Source organism: Lutra lutra, chromosome 7 (assembly GCF_902655055.1).
Source record: "Lutra lutra chromosome 7, mLutLut1.2, whole genome shotgun sequence".
NCBI lineage: Eukaryota > Metazoa > Chordata > Mammalia > Carnivora > Mustelidae > Lutra > Lutra lutra.
In genome coordinates this window covers 4,570,133-4,587,022 of record NC_062284.1, presented here as the reverse complement: position 1 = coordinate 4,587,022, position 16,890 = coordinate 4,570,133, and the positions used below count along the sequence as shown (strand labels likewise).

General features: G+C 40.1%; 1 protein-coding gene across 2 annotated transcripts in view; it reads right to left on the bottom strand.

Annotated features, from left to right (window-relative positions):
- The window catches only part of SEC11A (SEC11 homolog A, signal peptidase complex subunit), a 39,567-nt gene that overhangs the window by 5,805 nt on the left and 16,872 nt on the right, over positions 1-16,890 (bottom strand). Inside the window, exons 2-5 of one of the 2 annotated variants that reach the window (XM_047737644.1) lie at positions 12,890-12,999; positions 7,755-7,904; positions 2,026-2,145; positions 1,442-1,479 (exon numbers count right to left, since the gene is read on the bottom strand). In XM_047737644.1, coding sequence (XP_047593600.1) covers positions 1,442-1,479; positions 2,026-2,145; positions 7,755-7,904; positions 12,890-12,999 — 418 coding nt within the window. The remainder of the gene's footprint in view (positions 1-1,441; positions 1,480-2,025; positions 2,146-7,754; positions 7,905-12,889; positions 13,000-16,890) is intronic. The other variant, XM_047737643.1, reaches the window with a different exon arrangement.

Below are 16,890 nucleotides of genomic sequence, written 5' to 3'. Positions count from 1 at the left end.
AAAAAAAAAAAAAAGATTTTGGGGCACCTGGGTGGCTCAGTGGGTTAAAGCCTCTGCCTTCAGCTCAGGTCATGATCCCAGGGTCCTGGGATCCAGCCCCGAATCGGGCTCTCTGCTCAGCAGGGAGCCTGCTTCCTCCTCTCTATCTGCCTGCCTCTCTGCCTACTTGTGGTCTGTCAAATAAATAAATAAAATCTTTTTTTTTTTAAGATTTTATTTTATTTACTTATTTTACAGAGAGAGATCATAAGTAGGCAGAGAGAGAGAGGAGGAAGCAGGCTCCCTGCCAAGCAGTGAGCCTGATGTGGGACTCGATCCCAGGACCCTGAGATCATGACCTGAGCAGAAGGCAGAGGCTTAACCCACTGAGCCACCCAGGTGCCCAATAAATAAAATCTTAAAAAAAAAAAAAAAAGATTTATTTTAGAGAGAGAGAGAGAGAAAAACTCAAGCCTACTCCCTGCTGAGCTCAGAGACTGACACAGGGCTCAATCCCATGACCCGAGCTGAAACCAAGTCAGATGCTTAACTGACTGCACCATCCAGATGCCCTCTGACTTTACTTTTAGAACTGTTATTTATGTTTCTACGTGAATGTGTACATTACAATCAAAAGAAAAACAAAAAGACTCAACGAGACTGGCAAGTCTGAATAATCACATTAGCAGCATCTTGGGAACTGTGGAAGATGGGGGCATCATTTCTCCGAAGCACTGATGATCTCGTTTGTATTATAAAAGTGTGTCTGGGGCACCTGGCTGGCTCAGTCGGTGGAGTAGGTGACTCTTGATCTCAGGGTTGTAAGCTTGAGCCCCATGCTGGGTGTAGACATTACTTAAAAATAAATTTAAAAAGTACGTTTAGCTCCAACACGGGAGGTATGCACACAAAAGAAAAGACAAAACACACCAGTGCTTGTTCTGATCCTACCTCTCTGGCCCAAAGCCAGCATCTCTCATGCCATAACTGAAGCAGCTTCCACTCAGTACTGCACACTGACTTCTCTGTGGGAGGAGAATTGCTCAGTGCAGTGGCCTGATCTCTAGCAGAATCACTCTGAATTCCGTGTCTACAGAAGGAACAGATGTTCTGACAGGGGGTGAAAGCCCATGAGGCATCTGAATAGTGAGACACAGCAGCTCTCCACTTTCAGAAGTACAGTACCAGTAACTCTGGTGAGATGGTTAAGTAAGGGTGGGCTCCGGGGTCGGCCGGACCCATCTTCAGTGTGGCCTTTAGATAAGCAACCTACCTCGCGTTTCCTCATCTGTAGAATGGAAATATTAGGGTTGTTTTGTGGTTAAAATGAGGTAATACTTGTGAAGAATTTAGAATGAGTCTCTGGCACATAGGAAGCCCTGGTAAATGTGAGTTATTGTTAATACTATTAATAACATGAAGGTAGTAACAATTCTATTACGTCCTCATGTCAGTAACTTACAATTCCTGTCCTCCACTGATCTGTTCTCCTGATAAAATCTGAAATAAACAGGCTTAATATAACTTTTAAATTTCATTTGACCCCCAATAATTTTAAGGCTAGAAATAAAAACAGTATGAAATAAACATGGTAAATTGATTTAGATGAATACTTTCAGTTGCTGATTTAGTAACTACTTAAGAAATACATTTTAGGGAGCAGGATCAATAACTGGTCTAGACCCCCAAACCAGCACGGTTTAGACTCAGAGTACAAGAGGGTGCCCAATAACATTTCCTTTTTTATTCCCCACTAACATTTCTTGAATGAATTAAATAAATGAATTTTTTAAATTGTCACTCCGATCCATCATCTCATCACTAATATTCTACTCTTTTGCTGTACCCCATCTCCTCCCCTCTGGAGCAGTATCCCCCCGGTTTTAGATGCATTTTAAGAAGCATGCTTTTTCAAAGGACATAAGGTGATTTGGTAGAACCAGGACCAAAACGTCTTATTTAATTGTGTGTGCTCAAACAATATGACTGGGGGCCACATTTCCCATGCCACGGAAGAGTTCAGTAAATGCTCCCCTCTATACTTACCCCCTTGCTCTCCCCACGACATCTTTCTTCTCTAACCAGTGTTGTCCTTGTTTATACAGGCCTCTATCATCAACGGCATTATTATCTCCTTTGGTCAAAAACTTGATATGTCCATTTTGCCTTAAAAGAGCAAGGGGAAAGAAAAGTGAGGGAAAGCCAGGTCACCAAACACAAAATTTCCACAGCACCGAAAATGCTGTGGCACTGTGTATTTTATCATCATTCCGAATATCAAAATGATTATCTACTTAGCTAAAAGGATGTTCCTAGCTGTGTTTACACTAGGGAAAAACGAGAAACAAGCTGAAAGTCTAACATTCAGGAGTTGAAATACGTAAGCATTGAGGACAATGTCACAGAAGAATAGTTAAGTGACGCTGGAAGATAATACACATTTATTAAGTGAAGAAAAACTTAGACAAATACAAACCACCAGTTTTCTGTAAATACAAAAGAGCAAAGGAACACATTAAACTACCCCACATGATATAATCCACAACAAAAACTAAGGAAACGACAGAATAACTTAGTTTCTTCAACAAGTTGTGAGGAACAAAGAAAGTTGGAAGAAGAATTTACAGCTTAAATAAAAAAGATTATAAAGCCTTATCAACCAACTGCAACCAAGGACTTTAAGTGAATCTAGATTCAAACAAACTGTTAAAAAAAAAAGCTATGACACAATTGGGAATTTGAACAGAGATCGGAAACACAATGATACAAAGGTATGGTTGTTCTTTTTTGGGGTGTAAGCATGCTAACTGTAGTTATATGTTTTTTAAAAGCTCATTGTTTATGCTATATAGATATTTGCTAATATTTACATATGACGTGATCTAGGATCTGATCCAAATAATACAGGAGGGAGAGTGGGAAGAGGTGGTAGTCAAAGTGGGGCAGACCTGGCCATAAATTCATAATTATTGGGACTGGGTGAGAGCACATGGGAGTTCATTATACAGTTCTGTGTACTTCGATGCACATTAGAAGTTCTATTTATTTATTTATATTTGATTTTATTTTTAAGTAGGCCAACATGGCACTTAACATGACTCTGAGATTGTAAGTTGCAGACTCCACTGACTAAGCCAGCCAGGCACCCCAGAAATTCTCCATATTTAAAAACTAAAATGAGGGACACCTGGGTGGCTTAGTCAGTTAAGTGTCTGCCTTCAGCTCAGGTCATGATCCTGGGGTCCTGGGATCAAGTTCCACAACAGGATCCTTGCGCAGTGGGGGCCTGCTTCTACCTTTGCCTGCGGCTCCCCCTGCTTATGCATGCGCTCTCTCTGACAAATAATGAAATTTTTAAAAAATAAAAGAAAAAATAAGATAGTGAAAAAGATCTAAAGTGATGGACCAAAGTATAAACAGTGGCCATCTATGGCTTTCTTTAGCTTCTAACTTTTCTCTTTTCTTCTAATTTTTTTCTTCAAAAACCATACATTGCTTTTACATGCCAGGGTTTTTAGGAAAAGCAGTTTACTTGATCAGGAAATTATTAGTTTAATTCTGCTAAAGAATAGGAGGTTGGGGCGCCTGGGTGGCTCAGTGGGTTAAGCCTCTGCCTTCAGCTCAGGTCATGATCTCAGGGTCCTGGGATCGAGCCCCACATGGGGCTCTCTGCTCAGCGGGAAGCCTGCTTCCCCCTCTCTCTCTGCCTGCCTCTCTGCCTACTTGTGATCTCTGTCAAATAAATAAATAAAATCTTAAAAAAAAAAAAAAGAACAGGAGGTTTCTAGCAATTTTAAAATTTAATTGAAAGCAGAGTACATTTTACTGTTTGATAAAGACTATCTTTAAAACTAATTCAAGTGCGTCTGGGTTAAGTACTACACAAAGAAGAAAATTAACCTCAGACTCCTACTGACTAACATCCACTTAGATTCTAAGCCAGAAACTGGCTCACGAGACATGAAATGTGCAGATGAAACTAAATCGGAAGGTGTTGCAAACACCAAAAACGGTTAAGTGCAAAGAGTCACATTAAAATGAGATTCTAGTTAGAAAAAAATGCAAATATATACAGAGAAAAATAATCCTTAGCTGACGACTCAGTGAGGGAAGGAGAGGCTGAAAACTTGAGGAGAGTGGAAGAGAGCAGGTGCCAAGCGGGGCAGCAGCAGGAGCAAAAGGCAGGAGCCCAGGAAGGAAGAGCGCACTGAGCCAGGAAAACAGCAGCGGAGCCCACGGAAGCAGAACAGGAATGTCAGATTCACGAAATGAAATGGGGGGGTGTGGAGAAGCTCCCCAGGAAAGGACAGGGACGCTCCAGGAGGCTGGGGCTCTCCTCAAAGACTTGATCTGCCAACAAGGCAGAGACACACACGTGTGCACACACACACACACACTCAAGCTCCCCGCTCCAGGGCGGTGTCGGGAGACACCACTAGAGCTGGCGAAAAGGCAGGGTCTCCGTCTACGAAAGGGAGCGGCGGGACCGGCTCCTGTTGGAGCCGCTGTCAAACCTACCCCAGCACTTCAGCACTCACGGCCCCAACACGGACTGATGACCCACGCACGCGGGGCGTTCCCCCGGCTACCACGGGGACCAAATATTCAATACCATCCATCTCCAAGGAGCTCTGCGCGCTTGCAGTTTAATTCAACCATCATAATACCGTGCTGTTAGCAGGGAAGAATGAATCATTTTCTAGGTAAGAAAAAGTAAGACCCAGAAAGCTAAATGGGGCAAAACATTCTCTCTGCCCAGAAAGAGCAAAGCTGAGGACGAAGTCATCGCAACTGCAAACTTTCTCCTGCCAGATATTTGACCACATGCCAGTGTTCACCATCACCAAACCATAATAGGAATTTAGTAAGTGCCCCTCAGAGAGGACTATAAAATCAAGCAGGAATTTATATGTGGGAAAAGCGTCATCATTAAGAGGGAGTTGACTAGCAGGCTAATGTGAGAACTAGCCCAGAGAGTTAAGTCAACTGAGAATATTTCAAAGTGATGCCGTCTCTTAAATGAAAACACAAACCTCGCTACGTCCTAGCTCTTTCCTGACTCGTTTCTGTTGGAAGAAAATGGAAAACAAGAGAGCAGGTAGGGGGAGAAGGACTCAGAGAAGAGATGTTCTGCTGTCTGCCGGAGCATGTGTAACCTTGCCTGCTGGTGTTATACAGGGGGGAAATGTATATTTATAAAACAAAGAGTGAATTACCCAAAACTTAACATTTTTTCTGGGTGTTAAGGTTGTATTGTGATTTCTGGTTGCTATATTTACCCATTTTATTTTTATTTTTTTAAGATTTTATTTATTTTACAGAGTGAGAGAGATCACAAGAAGGCAGAGAGACAGGCAGAGAGAGAGGGGAAGCAGGCTCTCTGCTGAGCAGAGACCCTGACTCGGGACTTGATCCCAGGACCCTGGGATCATGACCTGAGCCAAAGGCAGAGGCTTAACCCACTGAGCCACCCAGGCGCCCTACCAATTTTATATAGCATCTTATTTTATGCTGTATAATAAGACTATTACAAGATGGAGAGTCAATATATGAAAAAATGAGCTTTTTCTGATATTTACAAATTTACAAAGGCATTGGACATAAGAAGCAGGTGGAGAAGGAAAGGAGGAATGAGACCAAAGAGAGAGGTCAGCTGAATGATTCACCTTTCTTCTCAGAGTTCAGGATTTTATTTCTTAAGACAATGTTCAGATGAAAGAAATGAGTAACAGTGCAAAAATCAGCCTGAAAATGTTCAGGGCACATTTACTAAAGCACTTCCTCCATTCTGGTCATTACTTAGTCTCATATTTAAGAACACTGTTAACACTACTAAATCAAATGATATTCACAATCAGGAAATTTAGTCCCCCCAAAAGAAAAACAGAAATCGGAAGCTTCAGGATATTAACGGCATCTGTCATCTAAGCAGACCTTCAAGTTGAAGGCATCTCAAGAGTCTGAAATGAAATCACCAAAAACCCTAGGTCAGTAGAGCTCCCTGCTCTTCGGGAAGCCTGCTTCTCCCTCTGATGGCCACTCCCTCTGCCTGTGCTCTCGCTCTCTCAAATAAATAAATAAAATCTTAAAAAAAAACAAAAACCAAAAAAAAACAGTTGACAGTTCCCTCTTCTCTAAGTGGAAAAAATAAATGACTTTAGAGGGTGGGCTAAGAATAAGATACTGTTTATTCAGGGCTCGCTCATTCTCAAGAAGTGAAATCACTGCCTCACTGTTTCCCTTCCTCTCCGGGTGTCCTCCAGGGCACTTACCTTTTCCTTCATTTCTTTCTTTCCTTCCCTCCTGAACGTTTTCTTTAACTAAAAATACTACAGAATTGTAAGGGAGGGGGTGAGGAATATGGAGTTGGATAGGGAAGCATAGGCTCCAAACTCACAGATGTTGTAATTCATCTTCCTACTCTTAATATTGCAGATAAGGAAACAGACCCAGAGATGGGAGATTTTTTGCTCATTGTTATGCCCCACCTCCACCTCTAGGTGATTCTAAAGGTTTCATATATGTCCCTTCCAACTGTAAAATATAAGAGTTTATGTTCAAAAGAGTAACTTAGATTTTAAACATTTTCTTCCTTTTTTTTAAGATTTTATTCATTTATTTGACAGAGAGAGAGAATACAAGCAGGGGAACAGCAGAGGGAGAGAAAGAGAAGCAGGCTGCCCGCTGAGCACAGAGCCTGACTCGGGGCTCGATCCCAGTACCCTGGGATCATGACCAGGCATATGCTTAACTAACTGAGCCACCCAGGAGCCCCAGATTTTAGAAATTTTCTTTGGAATTTAGAAATTCCCCTCACTCAGTCAGTGAAGTGCGCAACTCTTGATCTTGAGGTTGTGAGTTTGAGTCCCATGTTCGTGTAGAGATTACATAAAATTTTAAAAGAAAAAGGGGCACCTGGGTGGCTCGGTGGGTTAAAGCCTCTGCCTTCGGCTCAGGTCATGATCCCAGGGTCCTGGGATGGAGCCCCGCATCGGTCTCTCTGCTCAGCGGGGAGCCTGCTTCCTCCTTTCTCTCTCTGTCTGCCTCTCTGCCTACTTGTGATCTCTGTCTGTCAAATAAATAAATAAAATCTTGAAAAAAAGAGAATTTTAAAAAATTTTAAAAGATGGGGCGCCTGGGTGGCTCAGTGGGTTAGGCCGCTGCCTTCGGCTCAGGTCATGATCCCAGGTCCTGGGTTCGGGCCCCACATCGGGCTTTCTGCTCAGCAGGGAGCCTGGTTCCTCCTCTCTCTCTGCCTGCCTCTCTGCCTACTTGTGATTTCTCTCTGTCAAATAAATAAATAAAATCTTAAAAAAAAATTTTTTTTAAAGAAAAAGAATTTTTCTTTGAATTTGAAAAAGTTGGTAAATTTATCCTTATTGGATATGTCTGTCAGATTGCCATACAGCTTTTTTTTTTTTTTTTTTTTTTAAGGATTAGGTAGGGCTACCTCATCAATTACATTAAAAGATTCTGTTTACAATCAACCTTCATGTAGTTTTTTGGGGGGTGATACACAGGGCTATGGATCTCGTTGGGAAATAAAAGGAAACCAAGAAAAACTTCCAGAAAAAGCTTCAGAGAAATAAATGAATTAATGAATAACTATTTAGTTTTCCAAATGTTCACCAAACCTTCAGATAGTCATAAAAATGGATTGGAGGAAGGACCTATGCTTTCCCCACTCTTCTTAATCTTCAGGTTATCAAAATTAAACACTGCAAACACTAAAACATGTAAAGATCTTAAACCGAGAAGATACAGTTTGCACATACTTTTCATGAATCTTCAAGACCCGGTGAACTATAGGAATCTCTCGTCCTTCTATCCTAAAAACAACAATTTCTCCCACTCGGATGGGATCTTCAACTCGATTTGTTAAAAAGAGAAGATCTCCTCTATGAAATGCTGGCTCCATGCTGCCACTACGAGGGAGAGAAGAATAGAAAACAAAAAGTGTGAGGTTAAATTTACTTTCAAAATTAGATACTCAACAAAACAATCCTAAGTATCACCCTTGGAGTATACTCAATACTTTAACAAATATATCAGCATTGATGTGTGTTGTTCCCAAAACATGGTTTCCACAGACTAATGAGTTATACAAAAGTTTCTTTAGTTATTAGCCTTTACTGACTAGATCCGTTTCAAGCATTACTATTCAAAGGAGCTTAAATCTTGAAAAGGGCAGTGTTACTAATTCCTTAACCTTTTAGAATTTCAAGTGACAAATGGAATATAAAAGAATGAACTTTATAATCACTGCCCTTATTCTCACCTCATCTGAAAACACTAAACACATTCAAATATTCAAATGAGAGCTGGATCGCCTTCTGCCATTTATAAAGATACAGACCAAGATGACCTTACAGTTTTGATTTGAAGAAGGAAAAACAGTTCATCAAGTCAAAGAATAGTCAGCTACAGAGATAAAACTTCTGTTAATAACTTACTTATTTTAAAAAGAAACACAAGAAAGAAAATCAGAAAAAATGCAGAGATTTTTGTTTTAGAATTTCAGAAAGGAGGAAAGGCTTCAATTCCATGGTAATGAGGACAAACTTCCAGAGTGTTTTCTCACCTCTCCCCTGTTCTACCCTATACCAAGTTCTTCAAAGAGCCCAAGATATTTGCAATAATTAATGAAACTTTTCTTGCTATGAAGAAGTAGCCCAACAGTATTATTTTCTGAAACTCAAACTCTAGTTTTCGGTAATAGATTTACTAAGAGAAAAATAGATAAGGGTTTAAATCCAATATAGGAATAACGAAGAAGTCCAAACATTTCCATATAAGCCTCTGGTACCTCAACATAAGAGAATACGGCAGTCATTCCCAAACTTACTAGAATCACCTAGGGAACTTAAAAAAATAAATAAATAAAAATAAAAATCCCAACGTCTAGGTCATAGCTCCAGCCATTTAAATCAGAATGCCTGGAGATGGAAGGCAGACATCAGTATTTTGTAAAGACCCCAGGTGACTCCGATATATAGCCGTATACAGGGAACCACTGGGGACGTGGATTTTCAGTACATGTTTATTCTTAAAACTTTTGTTAAGATTCTTCAGGGTACAATGAGTTCCCTTTTTCAGATGTTGTTCTGAAAACAGGACATTGGTGAAAATATTAGAGAAAGTATTTTAGACCTGTGGTTTTCAAGTTTTTCCTTTGATTGATTTTTAACATCAGTGACATCTTTTGTTTAAATAAAACCTTGCTTGAAAATTATATCAATAAAACAGATACAAGCTGAGCTGCTATGGTTTAATGGCTCATTTTTATTGAGCACTTACTGTGTATAAAGTGCCATTCTAAGTTGTTTTTTTTTTAAACATCTTCAGAACTCTATGATGTAGATACTCTTATTATCCCAACTTTATGGACAAGGAGATTGAGGCTTAGAAAGTTATAGGGTTATAAATTTAAAAAAAATGTTAAAGTTACCTTTTTAAGATCTGAACAGAATCCACTCTCACTGTGCTAACCTGACTCTAAGCCCCTCTAGAGTTTTCAGCAGGGAATTTCATAATCACATTTGCATTTTAGATTCATCACTTCAGAAGGGATAGAGTATGTAGAGGACATCTAAGTAACTATCAAATTAATGAGTAAACCAGAAAAGATCAGAAGGCAGACTGGGAGACCAGTCCAGGCTGTTACTTATAATTGAATTCTTGGCAATCATTAATTGTGTTATTAAAAATATGGACAGAGGAGAATCGTAAGGAGACACATAAAGAAAAGGACGCACATACAGAATCACTCCAATCACGTAAGAAGTAACAGACATGAAAAAAGAGACTAAAATGTTAGTAGTGATTGTATCCCAGAACTATGGGAAACTTCATTTCATTAAGATTTTTTTCTATGTTTTCAACATTTCATATAACGAAAATATATTAACTTTTTCAGATTATAAAAGCATATTTTTAAAGGTCACTACAACAACCCAGACAGGAAATGAGGAGGGCCTGAACTAGAACAACAGTAGAGAAGACAACTACAAAGTAGAAGAGACAACGAAAATAACAAATCTGATGGCCAGTCGGATAGGACAGGAAGGGGTGATCAAGGATGACTCCTGGGTTTTTAACAATGGCGATGGAACAGATGGCAATGACAGTCACAGAAACAGGAGGAAGGAGAACGTGTGTGGCGAAAGGAGATGAATTTTACTTTTATTACACGGAGTTTCTGTTTATTTTATTTTATGTATTTATTTGACAGAGATAGTCACAGTGAGAAAGGGAACACAAGCAGGGGGAGTGAGAGAGGGAGAAGCAGACTTCCTGCCGAGCAGGGAGCCCGATGCGGGGCTCGATCCCAGGACCTTGAGATCATGACCTAATTGAAGCAGATGTTTAATGACTGAGCCACCCAGACCGTCTCTTAACATGGAGTTTCAAGTGCCCCGTCAACATTCAGATGATGTCCAGTGTAGGGAGAAAACAAGAGTCTAGATTTCAGGGAAGAAAGCTGGATGAGAAATAAAAAGATTTAAAAATTCAGATACAGGGGCGCCTGTATCTGTGTCAGTGGGTTAAGCATCTGCCTTCAGCTCAGGTCATGATTTCAGGGTCCTGGGACCGAGTCCCGCATCAGCCTCTCTGCTCAGCAGGGAGCCTGCTTCCCGCCCCTCTCTCTGCCTGTTTCTCTGCCTACTTGTGATCTCTCTCTCTGTCAAATAAATAAATACAATCTTAATAAATAAATAAATAAATAAATAAATCTTAAAAACAAAAACAAAACAGTGTGCAGTGAGAGGACCATTAAAGAAATACACTGGGGGACACTTTTTAAACATTAAATTATTAGTAAACTTTTTACCACTGCCTGACTAAAATTTTAAAATGAATACATCAATTGTAAATTTTATAAGAAGCTATACATAGACCACTTAAATATTTTTAAACTGACTTCAGCTCTACAAAGGGGAAAAAAAAGTTTTGAACGTTCACTGAAACTCCGGTTAGAAAAATAAATAAGAAAGTATTTGCCTTCACCTGGAACTAATATAACACTATGCGTTAAATATTGGAATTTAAGGGGCTCCTGGGTAGCTCAGTGGGTTAAGCCGCTGCCTTCGGCTCAGGTCATGATCCCAGGTCCTGGGTTCGAGCCCCACATCAGGCTTTCTGCTCAGCAGGGAGCCTGCTTCCTCCTCTCTCTCTGCCTGCCTCTCTGCCTACTTGTGATTTCTCTCTGTCAAATAAATAAATAAAATCTTTAAAAAAATATATTGGAATTTAAAAAATAAATATGTATTTTTTTAAAAAAGTTATTTGTCTTTATCCCCAGTGACTTCACAAAAGTCCTAAAAGTGGATTCTCAGTTAACCTGAACCCTCTGAGGCATATTTAGTTCCAGGTAATTATTATATTCCTCGAAGTTACATGAAACCCAGGCCGCCTGGTTTTACTCGGTCACCCAGTCACGCACATTACCTTTCTCTAATGACTGCTCCTTCTAGTCTTGACCAGATTCCCTCCCACTAGGACCTGGTCTCTTTTAATTTTCCTTTCTTTATTCCACGTTGGTAATGAGAAAAGCTTAGTATACAAATAAACCTACCTGCGAAATAACTTGTCCAAACACCACTTTTAAGCCCCAATTTCCAGCCGCAGCAGAAGTGAACTATTTTCAGGACCGCTGTGTTGAACAGGTCCTCAGCCGAATCCCCTGCTCACTCCAACATCCCCAGCTTACAGGCTATTAGACTGTCCTTAAGCATCTCTACTGAAGGGAACTCAATCTGAAATAATCCCAGAAGAATCCCTAAAAGAAGCTTCCCCTGGGCCCTCGCTCTCTCTTTTCCCCACAGTGCCAATTAGTTGGCTTCTCCTGTCAGTGTTTGAAGCCAAAGCTCTCCACTGAATTTAAAACTGTCTGGCAACTTGGGGCCACGTCTCTGTACTCCCAGAGTAGTACATTAAATGCTTTCCCAGCTTGTAAAATACATACATGCCTTTGGATCTGTCAAGTCACAGCTGGATGTGTTCACTAATAAACACAGAACAAAGGTATGAGTAAGAGTAGGCGTAAGGTAAGAGTAAGACACTGGACAGCCAGTGCCTTGCTGGGGAAGCACTTGATGCCGATGTAGGCAAATCCCAAGATGACAATGAAGGAACCAAACTGATCTTGTTAAGGGAAATGCACTGTTATCTACGCTGTAGATGACGGTAATGATTATATTTATACACAGCTATCTCCAGAAAAGATCTGAAATAGCTTGTATAAGTAAGCTCCAAATTAGACGAAACTATAATGATTCAATTATACAACCAAGTGGTAATTCTCCAAAAAAGAGTTAGTTACTAAATCTGGTTTTTAAATCACTAGAGTATGAGTTCAAGGGTAGAGAAGGAAGTACGGTGGGCAAAGATTCAGTACTGTCACTTTAAGAGGCAGCACTAATGTCTTCAAAATTCCAGAAGTCTGTTTAGCAGTGATATTTAAAGGTCAGCAGGAAACCTGGAAATAATTAGTGATGCTTCTGTACTGACACTGAGAACATGCTGCAGAAAAACTCTTAATTAATATGTCGAGACGATACCTAATCTAGCAAACTAACAACTAACAGCCAGCCCAATGTATCAAAATGAGGAATAGAAGAAGACAGAATTATCTCAGGAAAATACAGCACACTGGAACACTTTCTTACAAGATGTGCCAAAAATAAAACTCAAATAGTAAACGTTTTGGAGAAAAGTCATGAGCCTGTTGGGGGTCTGAATCCTAAGTGACTAACAAGGCTGTGCATTTTTCACAGTTGAAAAATGGTAATTGATTTTCTCTCAGGCCCGAAAGCATGGTTTCCCAAAAAATACAATAGTTATCCAATTTCTCATTTTTTTCCTCAAGTAATGCCATGCAATTCTATGCCTTGAAAAAAAAAATTGTTACCTGAGCACCACTACAATTGGACTTTCACTTCCAGTTATGACCATTAGCCCCTTCCAGATCATTAGTGCCGATGAGACAATCATTCCAAAATTTAGGACTTGATAATACAGCTGTAAGAACAAAAGAGAAGAAAGGAGATCCATAATTATCCCCACTCAAGAAAGCAACTGAGAGTAGTATTGATTTAGAAGTTTAACAAAGAAAATGTTTCAGGTAGTACTATTACGGCAGCTGAAGTTCTACGACATTCTTTAAAATTACATTAAAAAATTAAAATGAAAAATTAAATTCTTTAAATTACACCGTCAGCATCCAGCACAGCCAATAACCCTTATCACCCAATAACCATTCTCCCATTTGGTCGCTCAATGTGCTACCATTACATAATAACTTGTGTTCAAAACTCTTCACAGATGTTTTCATTTAGGTTTCACCACAATTCACCTTAAGTTCTATCACATCTGTAATACCTTCCACTGTTTCTTAACTCCTCTAGGACTTACTTTTCTACAGTGTTTATCCCTTGACAACAATGGGCTATTCCATGGCATTTAACTCCCCTCCTCATCTTACAGTTGAGGAAGCTTCGTCTCAGACAGAGAAAATGGCTTCACCAAAGTCATACAGTGGGTCAGTCACATAATTAGGACTCAAAAGCCAGCCTTTTCTGTCTTACTAAATTTCTACTACTTGACAAATTGTAAGATTCTACCTCAAAAAGCAGGTATGACACCAGAAAGAAATTTCAGGTGAGAGAAATAATGGGAGCTTACAGTGTTGGACTAAGGCTGAGTAAGAGGATGATTGACTCATTTTTTGTTATTTTAAAAAATATACGTGCATGTGGACATTCTGCAAGACAACTGTTCTAGTCTTCAAAAATTCAATGTCATGAAAATAAAGGTAGGAGACTGTTCTAGAGCAAAAAGGACTACAGAGACATAACCAAATGTAATGCATAAACTTTGGATCTTGGTTCAAAAGAACAAAATGCATATAAGAAAAAAAAATCCCAACTATTGAAGACATTTTGCCTGGCTGGCTTAGTTGGTAGAGCAAGCGACTACTGATCTCGGAGTCGCCAGTTCAAGCCCCATACTGGCCATAGCAGGGATTACTTAAAAAAAAAAAAAAAAAAAAAAAAAAAAAAGGAGATGTTTTGGGGTCAAGTGGGGAAACTCAAACATGAAACAACAGTAGGAAATTAGTGTTAATTTTCTTAGGTATGATAACAGTATTATGGTTATGTAGGATACTGCATGCTAGCAGTAGTTAGCCAACAGGAGTAGTTGGGGGTAAACTGTCGTATCTGCAACCCATTTGAAACGATTCAGAAAAAAAATTACATGTACACATAAGTACACATGGAGCAAATATGGCAAAATGCTAACAACTGCTGAATCTATGTGGCAGCTTACAGGTGTTTGTGTACTATTCTTTCAAGTTTTTTCAGCCTTATTGAAATATAATTGACAAATACAAATGCAAGGTTTTTGTTTTTGTTTTTGAAGTAGGATACATGCCCCACGTGGGGCTTGAACTCAAAACCCTGAGATCAAGAGTTGCATGCTCTACCAACTAAGCTAGCCAGGTGCCTCCAAAGTGTAGGATATTTCAAGTGTATAACATGAGGGGGCGTCTGGGTGGCTCAGCTGATTAAATGTTTGACTCCTGATTTCAGCTAAGGTCATGATCTCAGGGTCCTGGTTTTGAGCCCCACACTAGGCTCCGTGTTAGGCATGGAGCCTGCTTGGGATTCTCTCTCTTCCTCTCCCTCCCCACCCTGCATAAGTGGATCTTTAAAAAAAAAAAAAAAAAAAAAAAAAGGATAGACATGAGGATCCGATAAATGTATACCCTGTAAAAGGGTTCCTCCATGGAGGCGGAACACATCCACCACCTCACATAACAGCCCCTTCTGGCAGGGGAGGGAGGTTAGGTCTTTAGATTTTTCTTGAAACAAAGGTATAGGGGCGCCTGGGTAGCTCAGTCGTTAAGCGGCTGCCTTTGGCTCAGGTCATGATCCCTGGGTCCTGGGATCAAGCCCTGAATTGGGCTGCTTACTCAGCATGGAGCCGGCTTCTCCCTCTCCCTCTCCCCGCATCCCCTGCTTGTCCACTCTCTCTCTCCTCTTTGTCAAATAAATAAATGAAATCTTAAAAAAAGAAACAAACAAACAAACAAAGGTATACAAAACTGGAAGAACATAAATCTTTGAGTGGTTACATCTGGGGCTACAATACTAGCCCATTTGGTGTCATTTTGTTTATCTGTATTTTCTACTTTTACAATTTTTATTTCTATCAAAATATTATTTAAAAGCCAGCCATTATCCTGGTCATGGGAGGCCACCCCAACAATCATTTTTGTTTCTTTTAACTATTTCTTGTGCTATTTACCCTCATGCTCCTAAAACTAATTTTACTATTTTGGTTGCCCTAGACGAAAATATGAATACTTTCTAACAGATACAAATATTTCCTATTCTTTGAGTAATGGAGTAATAGGAGCATACAGGTATAATCTGATACCTAGTTAGACATTCCCAACTGGGGACATTTCTTCCCATTCACAGGGAAGGAAACTGAGGCACAGAGAGGCTAAGTGGTATGCTCATAGCTGCACAGCTATTGGCAGGCAAAGCAGCAACTATCAGAACGCACGTCTCCTAAATTCTACCTCTTCAAGATGGTAGCTTTTTAAAAGATCAAAAAAAAAAAAAGGGACGCCTGGGTGGCTCAGTTGGTTAAGCAGCTGCCTTTGGCTCAGGTCATGATCCCAGCATCTTGGGATCGAGTCCCACATCGGGCTCCTTGCTTGGCGGGGAGCCTGCTTCTCCCTCTGCCTGCCATTCTGTCCGCCTGTGCTCGCTCTCTCTCCCTCTCTCTCTGACAAATAAATAAAAAATCTTAAAAAAAAAAAAAAAAGGTCCTCTCACTCAGAAAACAGAATTGAGGAAGTGGAGGGAGAGGTTAGAAGCAAGAAAACTAATTTCTAAGAAGTAATTCTGGCTAACCAGTGGATACACAGACAGGAATCCAGCTAAAGGTCCTACTTTCCAAGCTTTTGATCCTGAAAAATCACCTACAGTATTGGTTAGAACAGCAAAATCTGCATGCCACCCCTGAGTCTCTGGGGGAAGGGCTGTGAGATTCCACATAAACTACCAAATATAAAATATAGCTCCATGATTCCTTACCTGGGGGTCAGACAGGTTTCTTATTTCAAAACCGGCCAGATTCTGAAAAGGTAACCCTTACATGTACCACCTATTTACATAACATCCCTGACAGGGTCTACGACAATATCCCATAATCAACCATGTTAATATTTCTGCAGCAAAACGTTAAAAATTCACACTGACATAAATAAAATCTAAAAATAGCCACATGTCTTATCAGTTCAGGTCTGTTTCATTGATGAAAATCTTTCCATTTTCAGAAGGGTACCAAGGTAGCATTCTCAGAACAGGTGTGGGATACCTAATAGCTATTCTTTTTTTTTTTTTTTAAAAGATTTTATTTATTTATTTATTTGACAGAGAACACAAGTAGGCAGAGAGGCAGGCAGAGAGAGAGAGAGAGAGAGAGAAGCAGGCTCTGCACTGAGCAGAGAGCCCGATGCGGGGCTCGATCCCAGGACCCTGGGATCAATGACCTGAGCTGAAGGCAGAGGCTTTAACCCACTGAGCCACCCAGGCGCCCCTCTAATAACTATTCTTTAAAAGAAAAACGAAAGACAAAAATTACAATTTCCCAGGTCCCTGCAAGGAGGTCACTATTCTCCCCATTATTAGCCTTCTCTTCTCCCTCAGACTGGTAATACTACCTTTCACTACAGAGTCATTGTTGTGAAATGTATCTAATCACCACAATCACCGCCATCTTTCTTCTTAGTGAGAAAGAGGTTAAAAGTCCCTTGCTGTGTAGACCCGGTGTACACAATAAAATGGAAACATTGGGGAAAAAAAACCCTCAACTAATCCAAAATAGGCAGAAAAA